The 21,641-nt window shown below is 37.1% G+C and overlaps 1 protein-coding gene across 2 annotated transcripts in view; it reads right to left on the bottom strand.

Annotated features, from left to right (window-relative positions):
* Positions 1-4,063: 4,063 nt before the first annotated feature.
* LOC101740990 (echinoderm microtubule-associated protein-like CG42247) overlaps positions 4,064-21,641 on the bottom strand; it is a 32,560-nt gene continuing 14,982 nt past the window's right edge. For both annotated transcript variants that reach the window (XM_062670707.1, XM_004921636.5), the window contains 18 exons: positions 21,280-21,459; positions 18,726-18,842; positions 18,103-18,233; positions 17,443-17,573; positions 16,302-16,440; positions 15,716-15,865; positions 14,724-14,895; positions 13,326-13,421; positions 11,753-11,890; positions 11,043-11,174; positions 10,499-10,627; positions 9,852-9,980; positions 9,102-9,230; positions 8,335-8,497; positions 7,479-7,661; positions 6,400-6,495; positions 5,944-6,058; positions 4,064-5,168 (listed from right to left, as the gene is read on the bottom strand). In XM_062670707.1, the coding sequence (XP_062526691.1) occupies positions 5,015-5,168; positions 5,944-6,058; positions 6,400-6,495; positions 7,479-7,661; positions 8,335-8,497; positions 9,102-9,230; positions 9,852-9,980; positions 10,499-10,627; positions 11,043-11,174; positions 11,753-11,890; positions 13,326-13,421; positions 14,724-14,895; positions 15,716-15,865; positions 16,302-16,440; positions 17,443-17,573; positions 18,103-18,233; positions 18,726-18,842; positions 21,280-21,459 (2,484 nt within the window). In that variant the 3' untranslated portion in view covers positions 4,064-5,014. The remainder of the gene's footprint in view (positions 5,169-5,943; positions 6,059-6,399; positions 6,496-7,478; positions 7,662-8,334; positions 8,498-9,101; positions 9,231-9,851; positions 9,981-10,498; positions 10,628-11,042; positions 11,175-11,752; positions 11,891-13,325; positions 13,422-14,723; positions 14,896-15,715; positions 15,866-16,301; positions 16,441-17,442; positions 17,574-18,102; positions 18,234-18,725; positions 18,843-21,279; positions 21,460-21,641) is intronic.

Below are 21,641 nucleotides of genomic sequence, written 5' to 3'. Positions count from 1 at the left end.
AGTTTTTCAAGATGGCTAATTTTAAGGGCGGCAAAATTTGGGAGGTGACTAATAAAACCTTTTTCCTTTATTAGAAAAGCTTCAAGAAAGGTGATTGCAATGGGAATATTAATAAATATTCCAAATTCAATAAATTTCACATTACCTTAAGCGCGAACCACTATTTGCATTAAACTCTTGCTCTATTAGCACTATCCATTATTTTTCCATTGACAGTAATCTAATCGTGAATAGAAAAATTTACGACCGAAGCACTGATTTTTTAAAAGCAGTAGTAGTATTTCACTTATTTACCAAATTAGCTGTGACAAACAAGGGCGGATCCAGCTTTGGTGCCAGGAGGGGGTCACATAGTCATGGTCAAGTCAAGAACTTATAATTTAATTTTGATAACAATAGATACAAGTAAAAAGTAGGTATTTTGTTATAAGCACATTAAAGGTATAAATAAACTTTAGTTTTTTAACTTAGAACTATGTTATGATATGTTGAAGTTTAGTCGTTCTGATTCCGATTGAGGTTAGGATTCAATTTGAGGTTAGGCCTAGCTAGACGTTACGTAGTCGACAAGCGCGCGCGAGTGTAGCGCGGTAAAATTCAAATTTTCGATGCGTTCGTTCCCAAACATTTGCCATCATACAAAGTTATTATATTATATTAAATTAATTAAGGAGCAATATAAGGAGCAACAATATACCTAGTCTTGCCATAAATGCTGAAACAAAGGAAAAAAAATTCTATTGCAAATAACATTTATTACTTTTACAGTGTGTTAGTTTAATACATAAATATAAAACAATTTAAAGTATAAAAAGCTTATTCGAAGTGGTCTCCATAGGCTGCAATACAGTCCTTTAAACATTGAGGCCAGTTATCAATAGAAGCACGCACTCTTTCCATGGAAAAATTTTTCACTGCTTATCGTGCGGATTGTTTTAGGGACTCCAAATTATCATGGCGTTTAGAGCAAGCCGTACTCTCTAAAACTGACCATAAATCATAATCCAGCGGATTAAGATTGGGACTAGACGACGGTCAGTCTTCAGCTCTGATGAAGTCCGAAACGTTCATTTCCAACCAAGACTGCGTAGACCGAGCTTTATGACCTGGCGCCGAGTCTTGCTGGAAGGACCATTCTTGATTATTGAACATGGTGTTGTTAAGAGGCTTCACTACCTTCTCAAGAATGGTATCTTGGTACACTTGTGCCGATGTTTTGATACCTTTTTCACAAAAGTATGGCTCAGTCACTCCTTCATAGCTGATACCCCACCAAACCATCACTGAAGTCGGATAGTGCCCACGTTGCACTCTGTCGACTAATTGGGAAGCTTCCTTAGAGCTTTGAGCATAAATACGGTCATTTTGTTTGTTAAAATGTTGCTCAATTGTAAAAAAAAATTCTCATCCGTAAACAAATTTTTTCTATGACCTTCCTTTGCGTACCGTTTCAGTAGTTGTTTCGATTTTACCCCCCATTTTCTTTTAAATTATCAGTTAAGAAATGACCACTAGGTCTCTTATAGGAACATTCTAACCGGCGCCATCTAGGCGGGCTTCGGATAGCCTGCCGACCGAGAGGGCTGGTGGTCGTGGCGCCGACGACCGCCAGTCCGGCGTCCCGAGGGGGAGGGTGATGGGAGAGATGTGCTCCGCACTAAACGCTTCACTTTCCCCCCTTTGCCTTTTCATGAGTTTTGTCTCATGCGAGGTTTGGACGTTGGTTGTTGAGAGACAGGAGGTTTTAGTCGGTTCGACTCCGACATGCCCCGCCCTCCATCCCCAGTGAAGGGAGGAAGTCCGGCGATCCGGCGAAAAAAAAAAAAAAAGGTCTCTTATAGGCTGCAAGTCTTAAGTCATCTTTTAAAATACGCGACATGGTTCTAGGTGCTATCTTCATCTCCCGACATAAAATCTTTTGCTTTCGGACAGGATTTCTTCGAATTCTTTCCCTTACTGCTTTGACCACCTTTTTCGTACGAACACTACGTGGACGGGTAGATATTTTGCTGTCACAAACAGAGGAGGTCTCATTGCACCTATTAATAGCCCGGTACACAAACATTTTACTAATACCAAGCGTATGGAGAGTTTTAAAAATTGCCTTTGGCTCCATACCTACTTTGCGTAATGCAATCACAGCGATTTGGTTTTCTTTATCACCCCACTCCATTTTAATATCGCAAAATATTATACAATGTATTTGCGTCAAAATGAGAAAACTCAATGAGCAATCATATAAAAATGACAGATTCCAAATTCAAATGTAATATTTTGTTTATTTTTAATTGTAACAGTATTTATGGCCAGACTAAGTATTGTGTCCTTAAATCATTATGTTCAATATGTGGTCCACCTAGGTTCCGGAACCAGCTCAGGGGGGGGTCATGACCCCCATGACCCCCCCCTGGATCCGCCCTTGGTGACAAACTGCACAGTCGAAAGTTAATTTTCATGTCTAATAAGTTAAAAAAAAACTTACTTTCTATGATAAGGGAAAACGGGATGAATAATCGATTCAGTTTTGCTTAGTTGATCTAAATGAAGAACTAATTGATCTATTTGTAAATCAAATTGTTTTCCATATACATAATTAATGTTCTTGGTGTGAGAACCTAGTTCATAATGATGATAAAAGTGCTCAATCTATACAGGATATGAGTAGAGAGTAAGAGCGGGACTTATATAGGTTGCCCATTGTGCCACACAAGTCTGACCCTAGATAGATTAGATTTTTAATACATTAAATTCAATACATTTAAATTCAATACATTTATTTGTATATATTTTACATAATGCTGTACCTACTTATATAGTGTTTATTTCGATGTAGTTTTTAGAGAAATGATATGCTTAACCGATAATCGATAACGTTTAAAATTCATTAAGGCTGTTAAAATCTAAGCCACTACGATTACCTAAACTTTTATATGCAATTTAAAAATGGCAGTGTATACGTGTATCACCTACAAATTTAAAAGTTAAAACTTACTTTATGTAAAGGTAAAACATACCTTAGAAGTCCTAAAACATTTTTCTCAATTTAAACCAATGTGCCATAAACGTTACCAGACTTAAAAAATCGTCATTCAAATGCACATTAGTAAGACATTATAGATTTAATAATTAAATCTCTTTTATATTTTTCTTATTACAAAGAGTTTTTATTTGTTTTATCGTATTTCAATTTCGTATTCCGTTCTATAAAGCTGTGAAACATATTCTTCTAATATAATATTCATATTATAAAGAGTCGTTAGTCAAAATCAAACCGCGCTTCGCGGTTGCTGTGGATGTTTGGCATTATAATAATTTATACCAAAATCTTGGTTCACGAATGATAACAAGTCTGAAAATTAGTTAAATTTACAAAGGTAACCTCATATTATACTTTCTGTTTTGTTGCATTCTTTTTAAAAAAAAACGACAATGATCAAAGATGTTTCTCTTTGAACATTGTCGTTTTTTTTCATCAAAAAAACATCAAAATGCGCAACAAGACGCTTCGGAATTGACTCAACTCACATACTTTATCATTTTCCCAATCTCAACAACATATAAGATTTTCGAAGTTTCTTAATTTATCTTGGGTCTGACAACATTATTTTGTTTCAAATGTAATGTACATACTTTTAATATATATAATCTTAATTAAACTAAAAATACTGCTATAGTACGCTACCAGTAGCGTAAGACCGCATCGTCTATTTTGTTATTCTGTAATAACAATGAATAGTTAATTTCAGGCAATTTACGAGAAAAACATTGGGCACGTTCTTATATTTTTGATTTTCGTTCGTTTTTTTGTGACTTAAATCGTTGTATGTAACTTAAAATCACTTTATTAGTACCTACTATGAATTGCGTAAGTACCTACATACATTTTTCTAAATATACCTAGTTAAGGTTTGGAGAAATATTTTACAATATTAACGCACACTTTGCATATTTATTTTGATAAATATTGAAAAGTTCAAAAAAATTCTCCTTTGTATATACTTTAAACAAAAATCCTTCCTTTTCCTTTTCTTAATTCTTATTAAGTCTAAAATATGAAAAAACGTTATTACTTGCTATTATATATTATATAATTATATAATGTACGCCGTAATCGAAAGCATGTTCTATATTTCCATTTGAAAATAAAATTTCAAGAGTAATAGGTAAGTAATATTTCGCAAAGACCTTCAATTTGTCTAAAGTATCTATAATACAACAAAATACGTTATTCCGAACTAGCTTGTAAGGACATAACAGATCCTATAAAGAATGCTCCCTGCAGTTTGTGAAACTCACGGAGAGTTTCTACATTTAAAAAGTCGCTATCTTGGTCTCGCTCTTATCTTCAATGAAAGATATCCGTTTGTAATTACTTTCTGAAGAGTAATCCTTCAGTATGTAACAAATTTCGAGAGTTATTTTATATTGGACATAATAGATAGTAGTGTATAGCGCTATTAGAAACTAATTTATAAATTATATTTCGCATTCACTATTACAATAAAACCGAAATAGATATCAGAAAAAGTCACTAATAGAGTATTAAAGTAAGAATGTCGGTGTAAAACGTTGAACAATACTTGAACATTTGTTAGATTGGCTATCTTAGATTTCTGTGTTCAGCGTCAGTATGGAAATGAGATAGAGCGGCGTTACACGCTCTGATACCAAGAGAACTCCCTCGGAAAAAGGACTCGTCGCGATAATGTCGTACCCGCGATTACGGAGTCATAATTTTTTAGTAGTATTGATCGATATGAGTCCTCGTTGGAAAAGTGAGTAAAGAGAATCCCACAGGTCTATACCCCGATCCCAGTGCTGCACAAAAACGAATAACCAGAATGTCAATTTCTTGGTTTCCGGTAAAAGTAAGTGATGTCAGTCTTTTGACAAAACTTCAATCCAGTTCGTCAAAGTCGAGGACCCTGAACGTCGTGAGGAGAGCAGGTGGCGGGGGTGAGGGTGTGGGGGGCGCGACGACGACAGCGGGGGGTTGGCGCCCCGCCGCCTCGTGCTATTCCTCCACCAGCTCCCACAGCATGAGAGCGGCGTCGTGACCTCCGGCGCTGATCACGCAGCGGTCGTTGAATAAGAACCTCGCGTTGTGGATGGCGCCACTATATACTTTCACCTCGTTGTATTCAGCCTTAGGGCTGGCGCATGGATACCTAGAAATGAGCGGTTCATGTAACATGTTCCAATTAAAATACAACTTATAATTTATTTTTATTTTTCATTAAGTGCTTATAGACAATCGCCACGTGAATCTCGCAACCTATTATGAACATATGATATCACTTATTACTGCTTCGCGCCAGAAGCAGCAGGGTTGTGGTACCAACTGGTGCGATCTCACAAGAAGACTTACCAGAAGTAATTAGGCTAAATTTGTCAACGAGCTTAACCCCTAGTTTTCGGAGTTTTTTTTTAATGTGAATATTCAAATCAATAATTTCATAATACCTCATATTTAACTATTGTGCGATTATCGAATAAAACATTACTGGTTCATAAATTTCTTATAACACACGTTGAAAAACTAAATTGATTGAACTAATTCAGTAGTAAAACTTCCAAATTTCTAGTATATTTACAGACGGTAAATCGACGTACAACGCAGCATCTATTTTGTTTGCCCTTGTGTTACAACAGTATATAGATCTCTCGTGAATGCCGTTATGGACTCTTCTTCTTTCTTCTTTTTCTCCACCTTATTCCACTAGGTGGAGTCGGTACAACGAATTTTTCGATTCCATTCTCTTCTATCAGCCGCCATCTCAGCACTCATTCGTCTCTCTCTCTCTCTCTCATATCGTCATTCACACCATTCCATACATCTTCTAGTCTCCTAGCCGTTATAGACGTGAATTTAAAATCACATTGTCAATCATGAAATAATATAATTGAATTTAAAAAATCTATAACTCGGGAAATTTTAATCACCTGAACAGTCGTAGGTATCCATCGTAGTCACCGCTGATCAGAAGATCGTGGGCCGCCGAGCGACTCGATGACGAAATCAAGGATGTCATTGGGTAGAAGCGATTGTTCCACATACCTGAAATTATTTCATTAGTTCAGGGTCATTGTACCTATTCGAGAAGGCTTAAGATACGCCGTCCTATTTATATTTAAATTTAAAGGGATTCACTTATTTATTAAAAGTGTCATTAATTCATCCTTACTTTTTCATCATTAATCAGAATAGTTGTTTGTGAATGCATAATACTTACTTTCATTGAAAAATTCGAGTATACTGGGCGTGCTATCTTTCAGGCCACGACTGTCGAAACTAAAGATCTTTCAAGGAGCTTTCAAGAATTTTATGTAGTAGAATTGGATGAAATCAAAAGAAGTAATATAGTATTTGAAAGGGCTCTAACAAGATTTAATACATACCCGAGACAAGGAATCCGACAGTTGAGTTAAACGTGGACCACTTGACATCTTTCATGCCTATCGGGCTTTTCTCTGGAGATAGCGATTTTATATCCCCTGAAACATTTTTTTAAGGATCTTTATTTGGAAACATTCTTACCGATTCTGTGAATTCAGAAACTAGCCAGTTGAACCCGTGGAAGGAGTTACCTACACGGAAGTTTATTTTTCATTACTTACCTATTTGGACTGTAGCTGTAATCATTTGGAAGTTGATATAGGCGAAGCGACCAAGTGTCTAAACAATACGTAATCTAGAAAAGGTTTAGTCGGGTTCTTTATGAAACTCAGAAATAAGACATGAGATGGGTTGCAAATGTTCATTACCGTAATAACGATATTACCACGATTAAAACAGTTTTTTTTTATTTACATTACATGCAGGGAAACATAGAGCCCACCTGGTGGTATGTAGTCATCATCGCTCGTGAACAGAAACCGCTGCCCACTGTAACTATTTAGTTCGATATACTTAACTACTACTACTACTAATGTAGCAATAAATAAATATTTAAGTTTTTTTTCTAAAATTCATGTTAAGATTAAAATATATCAACAGAAGCTCAGACATCTGTTTTTAAAGCTGTAGTACATAATTTTTTTTAAATCTCGGTATGCAACGGCTTTACTCTGTCCCTGGCATTGCTGATGTCCATGAGCGACGGTGACCACTTACCATCAGGCGGGCCGTAAGCTCGTCTTATGCCTACAAAGGCAATTAAAAAAAAACAGGATTTTTTTAACGCGATTTAGAAAATGTCGACCATCGTACTACGTTTGTTTAGATTTCATCAGTATTTCGCAAAGCGAATGGTTAACGTAATTCTCAAAACCTGGGATCTGTTGAATTGATTTGTAGTTATCAAGGTACGAATTGAGACCGGGAATCCCCCGGGGCGGTGTTGCAAGCTCGTAAAAAATGTATATTATCGAACGCCATGTAACCAATAAGACTATGTGTTTGTGTATCATCAACACGGGTGAGCTCCATCTTCAATCTTGTTTGAAGTTGAGCTGTAAAAAGACAACGTGCAACTCACAGAAAGCCAAATCGTAATCCGCGGTCACAGTCTGCAAGAAGTTTCCGTCGAGACTCCAGTCCAACTGCATCAGAGGTTGAGCGCCTCGGATCTTATTCGACTTCTTGTAAGAGAAGCCGTCTCGAGACACCCTGAATAGGTAGATACTGCCGTTCTGAGATCCAATGGCGAGGAAATCTCCAGCTGCAACGTAATCAAATTTATTTTCGTTTTAATAATAGCAAACACGTTACTAAGAAATCGGTGAATTTAATAAGGAGTTGAAATCGAAGATCAACCATTTCAATTGCTAATGAACTTTCATTTTGCTTCAGCTCATTTAAAAATAACTTAGAAATTAATTTATTAAAACTGTGGAAAATCCGACTTTAATTTTTCAAGGTTATATGCTTGAGTGAGTGTGTGTGTTGACACCGATTGATATCGTACTTCGACTCAATCATGCATTCCAGCTAGGTAGTCTAGCCCTTATCCCAGTGGTATTGAGTATTTTTGTCTATTTAGTGTTTCTTCGGGTTTAAATGTGTAATAACGGTGGCTTATTAACTGCTTAATATCTGTGAAAGTGCACAAATGTGGGAAAGTGAAACAAAGCCGCTGGACGCAACTTCTCGGGATCCTCCAAAAAGTCCACTGAAAAAATCTCAGTAAATGACCAACATTTTACTGAGATTATATTTCATCCCAGTTGATTAATGTCTCAAATTAATCATCTTCATTTCGTTTCATTACACTCCGTATTATTATTTTTCATTATTATAGAATATTATAGAATTCACAATATAAATTAAAATAACACATGACTTAAAGGTCTTAGTTACCAGGTCATAAAATCCATTTAAAAAAAAAACCTTACCGGTGTTATATTGCAGGCAATTGAGCGGCGAACCGCAGACTCTGAGTGTTGCGACATGCGCTCCGGCGTCGGCGTTGAGCACAACCAGGTGACCCTCAGTGCTGCCGGCCGCGAGCGCGCCGCCCCCGGGGTGCCACGCCAGCGACACGCACTCGTATCCCACCTGGACATCGTACACTGGGCATAGAGTCTAATGAATAAAATAACTTTTTACTGGTGGTAGGACCTCTTGCGAGTCCGCGCGGGTAGGTACCACCACCCCGACTGTTTCTGCCGTGAAGCAGTAATGCATTTCGGTTTGAAGGGCAGGGCAGCCGTTGTAACTACATTGAGACCTTAGAACTTATGTCGTAAGGTGGGTGGCTTCATTAACCACTTAACACCAGGTGGGCTGTGAGATCGTCCACCCATTTCAGCAATAAAAAAAATTCTCACTCAGATTAATAGATAAAATAAATAATTAAATAACTAGGAACAAATCACGCACGATCTTCCGGCCCCAATTTAGGATGTATTATACGCACCAGAGACTGACAATCATATTTTTGTTCATTTAAATATAAGGATAATAAACATCCAGACAAAGAGCAAAACGAAACTGCTCATCACACGAATGTTTGCCCGATGTGGGAATCGAACCCACGACCCTCGGCGCAACAGTCAGGGCCGCTAACTACTGCTCCACTGAGACAGTCTTATAATAAATTATTAAATAAAAAATTACAACAATACTGAAATGGCTAAGTTATTTCTGCTAAGTTTCCGACCTGAGTTGCGAAAACAAGCTTGTGCCCTTTCCACAGAGCAATGTTCTTGTCGTGACCGGCTGTCGCGAACATCTCGTCGTCAGGGTGTACCGCGACACCCAGCAGCGGCTTGTGGTGTCCGAAGACAATCTGACAAGTAAAAGACAAGATTTGCTTCTTACTATCTATTCCAATACCTTAGCCTCGACTTTCATACGGTAGTACCTACTTGATGGTTGGTGTCGATGCTGAAACCAGTAGAGCTCTATGGGCCGGTCTACATATGTCTATATATTGGGTTTAGGGTCGACCACGAGAGCAAACTTTGTCCCCAAAAATGTAGTAGAGCTATAGCATCAACACATATTGCCTTTCAAGGCCTCATTTTCGACACAACCATCTAGCACAAGTCTTGAAATTAACCCTTCTTCAGGGTTTTGTCATGAGCACTATGACATGTCTTTCTTTATAATCTTTTTTTTAGTGACTTAGTAAGCAGACGAGCTTACGGCCCTCCTGCTGAATAGAAGAAATAAACTCTTCAATTTGGCACTTGTCGCTCTTATATCAATTCACTGTGTCTTTTATTTATTTTCGCGCCAATCTTTTATCGGATTTGAAGAAATCATTGTTTCGAAAAAGAAAGAAACACCCCGTTGTAATATTTACGGATAAAACCATCTTCGATTATATATTGTAGATTTTTACCACGTATCGAGGTCTTTGAATATAAAATATCGAAAACTTTGGATATTAAAATCATGAATTTACTTGATTAAATCGCCTCTGTAAAGATCCCTCCATTATATTGTTTCTGGTCGTACCGACGTACAGATTACCATCGTTACGACCGGGCCGCTGTGGGTAGATACTGCGGATCCCACCAGCAGTTTCTGGTAACTGAAATAAAGATCGAGAATAAGATCACAGATAGAAGGTAGAAGAAAAAGACGATTTAAAAAAAACATTGGTATTCATACTGTTTGTGTTCGATGGTATACTTTGTTTTATGTGAATAAATATAATTTATGAAAATATATTGTGGTCGCCTCTCCCGCACGCCCGCCCTTAAAATCATTTTAGTATGAAATCTCAAAGTCTGCCTTATTTATAATATTCTAGAACGAACAATTAATATGATATTTATTGCTATGTTATATTAGTTTAAATGATTAAACCATATTTTACTTTTTAGTTTTAGTGCAATTTTCGTAGCCGCGGACGATTGGCCACGGTCTGTGACCAAGAAAACCATACAATATACAAAACGTAGAAAAAGCAAAAACCGGAGAAGATAATAAACCCTCGGTAATTTAAAATAACTGAGAATGAACAACAATTCATTTTATTATCTCAAAAAAAAAAAACAAAAAAGTGTCCTTGCGTAATTCGTTCTGGTAATGATTCTCTGGTCTTACCTTCGTCTCAGTAATTCTTTTGTAATTCTGCAAAGAGTCCCAGGCGGCAATTTTTCTGTCCTTCTCGCCTCCAGATATTAATGTCCCCTCAGACAGCATGATGAGGGAACTTATGCCTTTGATGTGAGCCTGTCGTAATCATAATATGGCTGTGTTCAATATGAAATGATTCAATCAAGAAATCGTTTTTGTAATAAAAATCAGATAGATATTTGTTCTAGTAATGTATCAGCTATCAAGACAGTTACAGCAATTAAGTGTCAACTTATTTGGTTCGGTGGTAAGCGACATTTTTACAACTTTACAGGAGAGCCATAACAGTTAAAAATAAAGGAAAAAATATCGTAACAAAAAAACGTCTTCGGCTATTTGAATGGGGTAAATTTAATTGAAGTTTAAAAACATCGAATTATTGATTCTAATACCAAATAAAACGCACCTTTAATTACAAAGAAAAGTGTCGCGTATTAGCAAAATGTCGCATTTAGCTGTCGCTGTCGCTGTTGAAATAGCTTTTCATCCTTCAATATATATTGTTTGTTACCTCAAACTCCATTCGCACGAAGTAAGCACCGTCGCTATCGACGCTGTAAATCGTAATGAACCCATCGCTATCTGCCGTCACCACGTCGCCGTCCTGCTCGAACTGCAGGGCGGTCACATGCGTGCGAGAAGGCTGGAAGATGTTATGCTACTCATATATCCTATATTACAAAAATGAGCTCAGATTCGAATGTAGTTAATAATAAAGCCAGCTAGTCTTATGTAGCTGTGACTAGTGCCTACCGTGGCTCAAATCTACAACGAAGAACTCTTTTTAAAGCTGTCTTAAAAAAAAACTATCTGCTTGAGCAGATTCTCCGATGGAACGAGACGATGATTATTTATGAAAACGCATAGTGGATGAATTCAGTGGTTCTGAGTACCATGGATGTATGTAGGTAGGTCCAATCACAAAGAGGGTTTGGGACGGTGATCAATATGGGAAATGAGGAAAATATGAGAAGTTTGTTTCTTTCATATTCCTGTTATTATATTATTTCCGACGTTTCGGATACTTTACAGTTTTCCTGGTCACATTTGTAGTCCGTAACTGTTTTAACTGTGTTTATGGCTCACGGAAAACCGTCAGAAATGTTTCTTAAATTATATATTATCTATTACTTCTTCTTATCTTCTTTACTCTTAGCACTATCTTCATTAGAGTTAAAGAACGGTTTTTGTACAACCAGCGTGTAGAGTATACATATTTACCGGTTTGACGATATCGGTTCTTTCGAAGAATCCATCTTTCCTTCTATTCCAGAACGCGAGATGGCCTTTTCCGTGTGTTATGAGTAAGTTGTCGTCTAAAGGATGAAAAGCAGCGCCGGTTAGCTCTTCTTGCAAAGTCTGCGGATGAATAAGAAATTCAATAAATCGATAATTCTGAAATGTGGTCTCCGATCTTATGAATCAAAGTGGCGCTCCTGTCGTGATCAGTGTGTTAGCACATATATAGAGGTAAATGAGTTAATGGGGCTCTTCATACTGTAGATTTGGGGGAATGGAGACGAGTTAGAATAGAGACAAATCTGGGATATCACAATACTTTTGTTGAGTTGTTAGATTTAGCTTTGTTGAACTGAAAATGACTTTTATTTAGTGTTTAAGAATATTAAATAATTTAATTTAGTCATCAAAGTTTTGTAACTGATTAAAGATATTAAAAAGTTAACTACCTAAATTTAGGTACCTAACAATTAAATAGCGCCAGTCCTATCGAAAAACTCTATTGTCCCCATCCGTAACCAAATTCACCCCAAAGCCAAGGTGAATCGGGTCAAGCTAGTATTGTCAGTTTTTGTGTATATTTTGTAATTAACTATGTATAATAACGCATCGTATATAAAAATTTAAGCCTCCGGAACCATTTTAATCTCAGTTGGTATTACCCTAAGAAAAACCATTGAAAATTTGTGTTGGATTTGGAAAGGGTCCCCCCAATCTACGGTAACGTACCAAAATGTCATTTGCAAATACGTTCTAAATTAAATTTTGAATATTTGCTAAGAAAGACATTGTGTAATTTCGAAATTAAATTAGTCACATTTTTGGTAAGCTCTTTTTTAATCTAATAAATGGACAGATGACCTAACGTTTCATTTGACACTTTCAGATTTGAGGTCCAAGTCTTAATCGTATTGCAGAACGGCTGTTCCACTCTTCAGACCATTACTGCATCAACGCATTACTGCTTCGCAGCGGGGAATCGGTGGTGGTAATATTATAGTTCGTTCATATTACAAAATTCTAGAACGGAGCTATGTATATTAGAGGGAATAATAACGTGTTGTAGGCAGTACTGTAACACGTCGTAGCACTATGCTACGTCGTAGATGCTACTCGTAGTGATGTAGCGAGGACTCATCTTGTGACGTCTTGTGATTTAAGGTGACATGTTGTCTATTATTTATTTACTATCTGCCTATTACTTATATTTTAAAATAATGACATTATGTTTTTGATTCAATAGATTGAATAATTAATTAAAATTTGCCACGTACCATCCGGCTCTGGAATGACCTCCCCTCCACGGTGTTTCCCGAGCGCTATGACATGTCCTTCCTCAAACGAGGCTTGTGGAGAGTATTAAGCGGTAGGCAACGGCTTGGCTCTGCCCCTGGCAGTGCTGAAATCCATGGGCGACGGTAACCACTCACCATCAGGTGGGCCGCATGCTCGTCTGCCTACAAGTGCAATAAAAAAAAAAACATGCTTCTCGATTCGTTGGTAAATTAAACTATAGAGGATCCAGGAATGTTATTGTGAATACATTTAAACTCACAGCGACTTTTCCGAGTAGATGGCCCCACTGCCACTGCCACACGGAGAGTATGCTCTCGCGACCAGCATCCACAGCAAGGACGTAACTACCGCCATTCTGAAAAAGAACAGCATTCCGGACAACTGTTCGTATTGATCACACCGTTTTTTTTTATCTTACCTATGCTGATAGCCTTGAGAGGCTATTTCAGCTTCACCCTTAAGTGTGGGTGAACTCACGGGGCTCAAACCGGAAGTTTTAAATACTGGCCCTAGCAAGAGCAGTCTTTCACGGAATCTACCACCGGATCGGAAACGCGACGCGTTAAGAAGATCCGGCGAGAAACTCAGTGGGCTGTGTCTATGGGACACACCGTCGACATAGCTTCATGAGTTTGCAAATTGTTCGTACAATATAACTTTCTGAAATATTTTTCTTTTCCTTTGCGCATACATACTTAATTTATTTTATTATAAAATAAAATAAAGACACTAAGCCTCATTTATTACTATCCACAAAACGGTAAACTTAAAGAGAATTAGTCACTTAATGACACATACACTCACACACACACACACGTACGTACTATATTCTTACAGATCGTTCTTCCTGGTTAACTTTCTTTACCTGGTGACCTATCACTGAACCACTGACTTTTGTAACACAGGTTTTCCTAGCATAAAAGTCAGGGAATATTGTTATTGTATACCTCATAAAAAAGCCATGTATATTATTATACTAGTGTTAAGAATTTTTGTACGTGTTTGTATTTTAAGAGGCTTGAATAAATATTATTATTAAAAAAAAAAAAAGCGTAATGAAACCCCCCCCAATTATGCTGTGTTAGATTTTCCATTCTTACAAATATTTTGCTGCATAACAATGTGTATATTCTACTCTAAATTCCGTTTATACTTTATTCCAATTACGAAGTCCCAATTGACAGATGCTATTATTATGTTATTGTGTGTGTGAATTAATTGTACAATGATTACAATTATTAGATTGATTGTGTATTTTTTAAATGATGTGTACGACAATGAACAAAAAATGATTGTTATTTTTACTGGTGCTAGTACGTATTATGAGTCCGCACGGGTAGGTACCACCACCCTGTCTATTTCTGCCGTGAAGCAGTAATGCGTTTCGGTTTGAAGGGCGGGGTAGCCGTTGTAACTATACTGAGACCTTAGAACATATCTCAAGGTGGGTGGCGCATTTACATATTATATGTCTATGGGATCCAGTAACCATTTAGCACCAGGTGGGCTGTGAGCTCGTCCACCCATCTAAGCAATAAAAATAAAATATTTCAAATTATGTGAAACGTGAAGAGTTACGTTGTTAGGAGTGTCAAAAGGGACTGCGTAATTAGAATAGAGTATAATTTATGCAATATTGAAACTTAATACGACGCACTAATTGCGAGAATGCCACAGCCGAGACACCGGCTTCGAATTCGGCCATGCCGAACACGTGCAGGGTCTGCAATGTGTCGGTGCTCCAGATGCGGACGTGCGCCTGAGCGCGCCGTCCCCGGCCGGCCCGTTGTCCGCTCGCCACAAGCTCCCGGGACGGATGGAGCTCCATGCTGTAAATTATAGCATCTAATGATATGTCGTTTAAGAACACAAAAAAACACACATACTTAAACAGTAAACCGTTTTTTTTTTCTTTTTTTCCTCCCTATGCTGATAGCCTTGAGAGGCTATTTCAGCTTCTCCTTGACGTGTAGGTGAGCTCACGGGGCTAAAACCGGGAGTGTTGCTAACACTGGCCTTAGAAAGAGCAGTGCTTCGCAAATCTACTACCGTAGAAGATATTAGTCAGTACGATCTTCCAGAACCGAATAGTAAATGGTATTTTTTTTAATTTTTATTGCATAGATGTGTGGACGAGCTCACAGCCCACCTGGTGTTAAGTGGTTACTGGAGCCCATAGACATCTACAACGTAAATGCGCCACACACCTTGAGATATAAGTTCTAAGGTCTCAGTATAGTTACAACGGCTGCCCCACCCTTCAAACCGAAACGCATTACTGCTTCACGGCAGAAATAGGCAGGGTGGTGGTACCTACCCGTGCGGACTCACAAGAGGTCTTACCACCAGTACCAATTACAACTAAGATTAACTTTACATCGGTTGAACAAGGGCTACAATTTTATAGCAGTAGATGGACGAGCTATCTTTCTTTGTCGTATCACTCTTGCAAACGGTCGTGGTCGTCATTCGGTATCATTGCTGTGGGCAGACGTTATGCGCTTCACGAGTAATCGCCACTTCTCCTGGTTTCCTTCTCTTCAACCGGGAGAAGAGCTATCTTAAGGACCTCGAAAAGAGGTCTTCTAAAGAAAGCTGATAAATAACTGAAATTGAAGTAAATGAAAAGTTCATTCTGTCTGCTCTTACCACTGTATATCCTCAGTGTGGCCGGTATAATGTCTTTGAGACTCCTCATCTCTGTCGTACATGACGGCCACAGCCGCCACGTAGTACAGCAGTTCTCCAGTCGGCAACACCCATAAGTTTCGACGGGAATCAAAACCTCGATACCCATATCTAACAAAACATATTATGTTCAAATACATCGGTAGGTTTTGCATATACATTATCTAATAGGGAATCGGGTTGGTCTTACTTTTCAAAATTGCCACTTACACATCGTGTTTGACGTCATTTGGGGCCAAATTAATGTTAAGTTAAATAATTTACCTAAATACAAAGATTATTCAAATAGGACATCATATTTAATGTGTATTTATTCTAAAAATGTATTAAAAATCATCAAACTAGTGGCCGTTGGATTGTTTTCTTTAAAAGAAGATCCATTATCTTATTTTTACTTGATCTTTAGTACCCAATCGTCTATAATTACTATTATTTGTTTACTCTAGATCACTACTTTCAAAATATTATTCCTGTTATATCTTTCAATATTCGGAGGTTATTATAGGTCTTGGATCTTAGAAGATACTACGAGTATTATTACACTTACACCCAATCTAGTTGTAATTTCTTGTCGGGCGGAGAGTTGTCGACAGGCGCATGATGTATGGGCGGGTAGAATGTTCTTCGTAAGCCACGAATAGTCACGCGTATAGGTTCTTCCTTCAGAACTTCAAGGAGAGTGTAATCTGAAGGTAGAGTTGGTTTTTGAGAAAGTAGATGGTGATATTCACGTCATGATGTCGACTATAACCCTATAATATCAAGTGGGTCCACGTTAACCCACTCTCGACTTTCGTACGAAAGGAGCTGAAATCACTAATATATTTTTGTGTTCGGTTTTGATAACTATCAAAAAATCAAATCAAAACTTTTATATAATCATAAACTATCTGAGTAAAAATTAAATAACTAAGGCGGTGATTTTGTAAATACACCGGAAAAATAATAATGAAGGCAAAAATATATAGTTGTTTTTTCTTAATATGCTTTGTAATTCAATGTCCAGAACCTCTCTACTTTATTTTATAATAACTCAATGTATTGGCACACTACAGATTTGCACTAACTACTCAACGGGCTTGCAATTGGAGACTTTAGTTTTCAAAATTTCTGGCTTAAATGTAAACCAATATTTTAAAATCATCACGTGATAAGTGATGTTTCGGATCTGAATGAACTCAGTCTTATGTCATACCGGCGAATGGAACACAGAAAAAAAAATGGTGCGCGTGCAACTTGGTGCACGTGAAAGAAGTGTTTGTTGTTGATTGTGGTTTTGTTCATTTTTCATCCTCAAATCAAATTTCTCTTGTAATCAGTTGTCGACGTGAAATAATACCACCAACAATTCTTGTATTTAATGAAAGAGCTATGTAATAAACAAGTTAATAGCGGAGCACCAAGCGTAGGTCTGACCCGAACTCATCCGAACTAAAACACTTGCGAGTACCGTCGAATATTCTAGCTCGTTGCTCTAGCACTGCGATGCATGCAAACGACCTAGTTCACTTTATCCTGTCCCTCTCTCTAGGGTCGAGTGATTCGTGAGACGCTCTGTCTATTTTCTCACTCTCACTCTTCCTAAATTGTATCTTTTCTCTCTAGCCGTAACGATTCTGTCGCGAGTTAAATTTTACTCTCAATGCGCCAAAAGAAGCTTCACTTCAAAAACTATTAAACTTTTAAACCTGAATTTCTAACAATCTCGCCTTCGGGCGCGTATAAAACCCGCGGTCTGCTCTTGCTCCTGGCTCGTCGCCCACCGTTTCGCGTGTCATCAATCATCGGTGCTGTCGCCACATTGGCTCTCGATCGAGACCTGTGAAATCAATAAAAACATACAGATATTTTCGAATTTTGTTAATTTCATATATTAAGTCATTATTAACACTTTGAAAACATTGATATTCATGGAAACTGATCACTTTAATTTAAGTTTAATGTGTAAGTATCACCTACAAAAACCACGGTTTGAACGGTAGCATTTTACTTACTGTTGATCTGATTTAAAGAAAATCTAAAATTGGTAATTAGAAAAATATCTTTCATTCATAAGTATCAGAGCAGTCTTCAAATTTCGTTAGAAGAAAGTAGTGAAAGTAGACGACTTCAACAGAAGCGATGATTACTACCACAGATAAACTATATATAGATTCAAACACGTACCTATTATTACGGTTTGTTAAACTGTGTTATTTGATTGTCAAAGGAATCAGTTATGCCATTGCTATAATGGATTAAAAACTCCAAACAAAACTCATGCGAGTCAAAATTTCCCATAAATATAACTTCATTTTTTCCTTAAATAAAAATTGGATTATAAAGCCATTATGATGTATTTGGTGTACCTTCTAATTGGTGACTCGATAGGCAGTGGAGCGCTGACTCCGGGACTCAAAGCTGGTGGAAGCATCGCAGGTCCCAAGTAAAATGTTTCCACGTCTGCAAATTCGTTCCGGAGTTGAGAGAAACTTCTTACCTAATGAAAAATAACCAATTTAGTATTGTTTTGTAGCCTTAATATTAGTTCTGATTTTCGAACCGATTACTAAGCTTTTAGTAATTCACAAAAATTCCAATTCTCTTTTATTTACATAATCATTAATACATTTTATATGCCATTTGTATTTATAACCTTATCATTTAATTTAATTTAATGTGTTCGAAATTCGAACGTCGTTCAACATTTTAATTTTGCATTGTCTATGTTCGAAAACATTGGATTTTAGAATCAATTCACTAGATTCTTATTAGGTGCATTTTTTTTTTCTGGATTTCTTCACAATATTAACTTTAAGAACGCCAAATCCAACGAACATATTATTCAAAAGGGGTAAGCGCAAGTTTTATTGTTCACCTATTAATAATATACTATGTATAATATATAGATTAAATTGTTTTAATACAATCTATGACTCGCAAGAATGTGTGCTGTTGTTGCAGTTATGTATATCAGATGAGTTATAAGTACCTCTTGACCGGTTATCGTGTACATTCGCTTTGCCCCGCTCATTTTGAGTACTTGACCCAGATCCTCTAATACCTCTTCGAAAGGTTGCGTTGTCCGTAAGTTCAGTAAAACGCGACACTGGAACAAATGTAATTTATACGAACTATCCAATGGTTTGTCTATGTTCAAAAAAAAGTTTTTGTTTTATTGCTTAGATGGGTGGACTAGCTCATAGCCCACCTGGTGTTAAGTGGTTACTGGAGCCCATAGACATCTACAACGTAAATGCGCCACCCACCTTGAGATATAAGTTCTAAAGTCTCAGTATAGTCACAACGGTTCCCCCATCCTTCAAACCGAAACGTATTACTGCTTCACGGCAGAAACAGGCGGGGTGGTGGCACCTACCCGTACGGACTCACAAGAGGTCCTACCAGCAGTGATTACGCAAATTATAATTTTGCGGGTTTGATTTTTATAATTGTAATAGTATTTTTTTGCGTGTTGGATAAATGGGTGAACGACATCTCATGGCACACCCGATGTTAGATGGTTTGGATCTCGTGCTAATAGTAGTAATATACATTACCAAATAGGCCATGAACTTGATTGCCTATCTACTGCAAATAAAAAGAAAACTTGACTTCTCAATCAATCATACCGGTTTCAGCATTTACTCTCCAGGGTCGTTTCACTGAAAGCCTCTTATTACCACGCCTTGAAGCGGTACCGAAATCACATTATCATGATTACGAATTGAGGGTTTGAAAAATGAAATTGCTAAGGCGATTTCGTTTAAAATTATACATTTTCATGAACCACAATAGTAATTAAAGTCGGTTTCTAGTTTCATAAGTATAGGTTTCAAATAAATTATAACTTAAAATGCAATTATATGCCGTCAACGTCTATTTTGTATGTCGGTGGTAACAATGACGACAATGAGCTTGCAAACTTAAAATTCGAACTTATTTAAAATAAATAATAGTTTAAGAAAAGTGTAAGAAAAAATGATTTTATTGTAAAAAAAAGCGTGGGGTGCTTTTCAGGATATTATCAAAATAACCCTTCTACTCATATCTGTTCATAAAGTATTTATAACTACTGATACCATGCACCCACGCTTTTTTTACAATAAAATCATTTTTTCTTACATTATTTTTAATTCAAATTTATTAAAAATTATTTTCTATTTTTTAGTTGGATTTTCTATAAAAGCGTTTTTTGTTAGTTTTTTTAAACTATTATTTATTTTTCATTTTTTAGTTGAATTTAAATTTTTTCAACTTTTTTTATTAAATATTGAATTGTCATCGGTCCTTAATGAGTATACCAAATTTCGAGTTAATCCGACATTTTGAAGAGGGGCAAAATCATGTTCAAGGATTCCGTTACATACTAACATACATACGTCTGAAGCTAATAAAAGCGTATTAAAAATGGTTAAGAGACTTTATTTCAGCAAGCACTGAGTTTGTATTGGTTGGAAGAACTTGAAGTACAATTTACTATTTTAACAACGAATGAACGAGTTTAAGAATATATATTTTGTTTTTTTTATTCTCGTTATTGTTATTAGTCTGCAGTCGAAAAATTATCGATAAATAAAAAACTGTGAAAAATGTCTCGTCCAATCTAACTTTCTTTACAAGTTTCGATAAATAGTTGAATTAAGCGAAATATCGTTACGGATATAGAAAACGATTTATGTAAAACCCAAAAACATTGTTCGACAATGAACCTTAAAGACGAATATCTAAGATTCAAATTACATAAAAAATCTTTTTTTACATATTAGAAATGGTTTTAATTTAAAAGAAACGCGACAAGTTTTATTTTTTAGGATTTCTTGAAATAACTAATCTATAATTTAAAAGAGGTCGAGAGTCCTAGAAGATCAACAATATTAGACACAAATATTTAATATCTAAAACAATTTTGAAAAAAGTATATCCGATCGGACTTCTTGCTTCTCACATGAAACTGTAAAAGTAAGATTTACATGCAGTGGCGGATTAAAGGTCCAGAGCGCCCTAGGCAATCACTTTATCGGCGCCCCTGTACCGGCCATAAATGGCCATCATAATACTATAAATTTTAACTAGTCGTTTTTGCAATTACGATGACGTTGTATCATCAAACCCTAGATTTTAGTAGACTAGGACATTTAGTTCTTAATCGTCGATATGTTATTTTCTTTATTTATTCTTTATTTTCTTTATTACTCTTCACTGGTGGTAGGACCTCTTGTGAGTCCGCACGGGTAGGTACCACCACCCCGCCTATTTCCGCCGTGAAGCAGTAATGCGTTTCGGTTCGAAGGGTGGGGTAGCCGTTGTAACTATACTGAGACCTTAGAACTTATATCTCGAGGTGGGTGGCGCATTTACGTTGTAGATGTCTATGGGCTCCAGTAACCACTTAACACCAGGTGGGCTGTGAGCTCGTCCATCCATCTAAGCAACAAAAAAAAATAAAAAAAAAATTTTAAAAATCTGGGCTCGCGCGCTCCTTGTAACTACACGCCCCTAGGCACGTGCCTAGTTTGCCTTACGGATAATCCGCATCTGTTTACCTGTATAGAGTGGTCCATGTTGTTGATGATTCTGATGACACGACCACTAGCCGGCTTTCCACCTCCGGGAGGAGGTGCATCGGACTCCGCAACCGATTGCTTGCGAGTACCGGACCTCGACCACCCGCTGGTACCAGTTCCACCGTACCACATACCGTTCTTTTTACCGTAGCTGGCGGCCTATTCAGAAAAATACACAACAACTTCATTAATAATATTTGGTTTTACTATTATTTTTACTGGTCGTAGGACCTCTTGCGAGTCCGTGCGGGTGGGTACCACCACCCCGCCTATTTCTGCCGTAAAGCAGTAATGCGTTTCGGTTTGAAGGGTGGGGCAGCCGTTGTAACTATACTTGAGAC

Source organism: Bombyx mori, chromosome 10 (genome assembly GCF_030269925.1).
Source record: "Bombyx mori chromosome 10, ASM3026992v2".
Taxonomy (NCBI): domain Eukaryota; kingdom Metazoa; phylum Arthropoda; class Insecta; order Lepidoptera; family Bombycidae; genus Bombyx; species Bombyx mori.
The sequence above is the reverse complement of the archived record's forward strand: the minus strand, read 5'-3'. Positions and strand labels throughout refer to the sequence as shown.